General features: G+C 31.1%; 1 protein-coding gene across 1 annotated transcript in view; it reads left to right on the forward strand.

Moving 5' to 3' along the window:
• LOC106126115 (L-galactose dehydrogenase) overlaps window positions 1-1,285 on the forward strand; it is a 6,704-nt gene extending 5,419 nt beyond the window's left edge. The window contains exons 4-6 of the mRNA XM_013323581.1: window positions 33-172; window positions 358-530; window positions 886-1,285. Of these exons, the coding sequence (XP_013179035.1) occupies window positions 33-172; window positions 358-530; window positions 886-970 (398 nt within the window). The 3' untranslated portion in view covers window positions 971-1,285. The remainder of the gene's footprint in view (window positions 1-32; window positions 173-357; window positions 531-885) is intronic.
• Window positions 1,286-2,895: the final 1,610 nt, after the last annotated feature.

Here is a 2,895-nt window from a genome sequence, read left to right on the forward strand (position 1 = left end):
ATATCCATGTAACAATAATCTAATTTGTTAATTATTTCAGAGCAAACGTGTAGGCGTGATCAACGCTGCGGCTACTGGCATGGGTCTGCTCTCTAACAAAGGCCCACAGCCATGGCATCCGGCCAGTGACGATGTTAAGGCTATCTGCAAACGAGCCTCCGATTACTGCAAAGTATTAACCTATTACTCTTTCTTATTAATTATTATTATTCTTTATTATAACCTAAGACGAAGAAAGCGTCTACGCGTTGGTCTAATACTAATGGACTAATAGATGGCGTGAATGCTAAATGCTGTGTTCTACATATTGTGTGTATAGTGCAGTGCACAAACTTGTATTGTTTTCTATTTTTCCAGAGTAAGAATGTTGAATTAGCCCGCATCGCGTCCTGGTTCACGTTAAATCAACCCGGCATCGACGTCAATATCTGCGGTTTCTTCAATGTCGAACAAATGGTTGACACACTCGAAATATTGGACAGCGGACTCAGCGAACATGAGAAAATAGTACTGTCTGAGATCCAGACGAGGTAATGTTCTAGCAACTTATTTAGTTTGCATCATAAAGTAAGATTTGCACAGCTGAATAGCAAATGAAGAGCGATGAATTGGATCAGGGCCGGTTTTAAACTGCTAAACGAAAATCTAAATTCTTAGCTAGCTTGGCTAGATTCTTCTAAAGGGTAAGGGCACTGCAGGCGTCCCTGATAACCGACTCTGGTGCCTGCGGCGCACCCTTTTGCCCGGACTCCTGGGCGGTTGATCCACCTAGCCCTACCCTCACGCCGCTACTGAATTCGATAATTTCTAAATATAGTTCCGGTACTAGAAAGAATGAAAACAATAATTTATACCAAAATAATTTCTCCTCATCCTCTTTTTCAGGTTTTTTGATAAAGTTACACTTCATTGGGACGATGTGGAACTACCAGCATACAAAGCCGAACTCGATAAAGTTATAAATAAGTAAATTAGAAGAATATTCTATATGAAATTCTATAACATATATTTATATAACAATCAATCTCTCTGTGTTATGTACGTGTCAAATATATTCTATTAAAACTATAAAATAATATTATCTTCTATATAATTTTATTGTGAACTGAATATTTTCTGCGATATATTAGATACGTAGGTGTAGAATAAACATTTACTCTATATAAATGTTTCTAAAATAATGTAAATCAATAAACTCCGCACAATTTTAAAGCACAACTTTGTGAAGACTTCTTGAATATCTAAATGTATTATTTTTGTAAAAGTATTAAAAAAATTGAATTAATAAAACAAATGCATCAACTGTTTATCTATGTTTAGTTTTAAATTAATGTAACAATGTATTACATTTATCTAAACATACAAATAAATAAAATAATTATTCATTTTAATTCTTTTATTTTAAATGTTTTAAATAAATATTGTTTTAAACATTCGATTAGGTTATTAATGGAAACTAAATTAGACTGAAATAAAATGATAATCACTACAACACTTTTTATGACTATATTTCGTTTTGTATTTTATGTGCAAAACATTAAGTCTAATTTCGGTTATTCTTTTATATTGATTCTATATTGTAATTTAAAAATCAGTGATTTTTCTCATAATCAATCATCATCATCAACCTGTCCTTATCCCTATTGAGGGTCGGCACAGTATATACTATTCAATGCATCTCTATCAGCCGTCATATCCGAATCAACCCCTAATCTTTTCTCATAATAATATTAAATATTAAAAAAGGGTCTCGACAGACGGACGGACAACAAAGTGATACTATAAGTGTTCCGTTTTTTTCCTATGAGGTACGGAACCCTAAAAACATAATACTTAAAAATTAAAAATACTAAAGATTTTGATCAGATCAATGAGGAAAGGGAGGGGAAAAATATATTGCAAGAATAAGGCGTAGAAATAATAAGCAATATTTTTACACACACACATTTATTTTTTTAACAGACAGTTTGACTAGCGAAGCGGATGTTGTAGTTTATCTTTTTATTTTAAACAATTACATACACAATACAAATACTAAAATTTTAGATTTAACAATTCGTTGCAATACGTGTTGTCATGTGACATGTAAATGATTAACAACTGGGCTATAAAAAAGTAATACAATGACAATGCTATTACATAGCTACGCTTTGTATATTTGTGGATATTTGACTGTCTCATATATTATACGTTATTTACAACAAAATATGATTATATTATACAATATATAATATTCGAGTATATAAATATTTACATATAATCACAGTCTGTCTTTGGGAACCTATTGGTTTACATAAATATATAAAAATGCGGCACATTTGGAACGAGGAATATTATTCGTGTTTTTATTAAACTAACACATTGTATCCTGACTTTATACGTAATATTTCATAATATACATAATAATGGTTTATAACACAAAATACAAGTAGCTTCATTTTTATTCATAAAAAATTGCTACCGTATTTAAAAATACTGCATTTAAATTATTATGAATTAAATTATATTAAAACAACCTTTCCATGTACTAGATTTTGATACAAACTTATACCAACATAATAATAAATAATATAATTACGCTGATGAGCAATTGTTTTTTTCTCTCCTTTAAGTTTTGATGCTTAATAATATTAACTTAGGTGCTTTATAATCATGGAATTCTAATATGAAAACAAAAGCAGCACATTTTTTTGAATATGATGGTTTAATCAAAATTAAGGTTAACGCGCATTCGTCCACTCGTCGTCGTCGATCGAGCAGGATAAAAATATAAAGTTAGTAAAACGACATGTTTTTCCCGCACACGAGTTTAAAGCGCGCGGTACACGAGTTGCCACTCGCCATTAATCCATGTCGCGGTGATCGGATTTTTTTTAATCATAAAAAAATATACAC

This window comes from Papilio xuthus, unplaced genomic scaffold (genome assembly GCF_000836235.2).
Source record: "Papilio xuthus unplaced genomic scaffold, Pxut_1.1 DF825017.1, whole genome shotgun sequence".
NCBI classification, from domain to species: domain Eukaryota; kingdom Metazoa; phylum Arthropoda; class Insecta; order Lepidoptera; family Papilionidae; genus Papilio; species Papilio xuthus.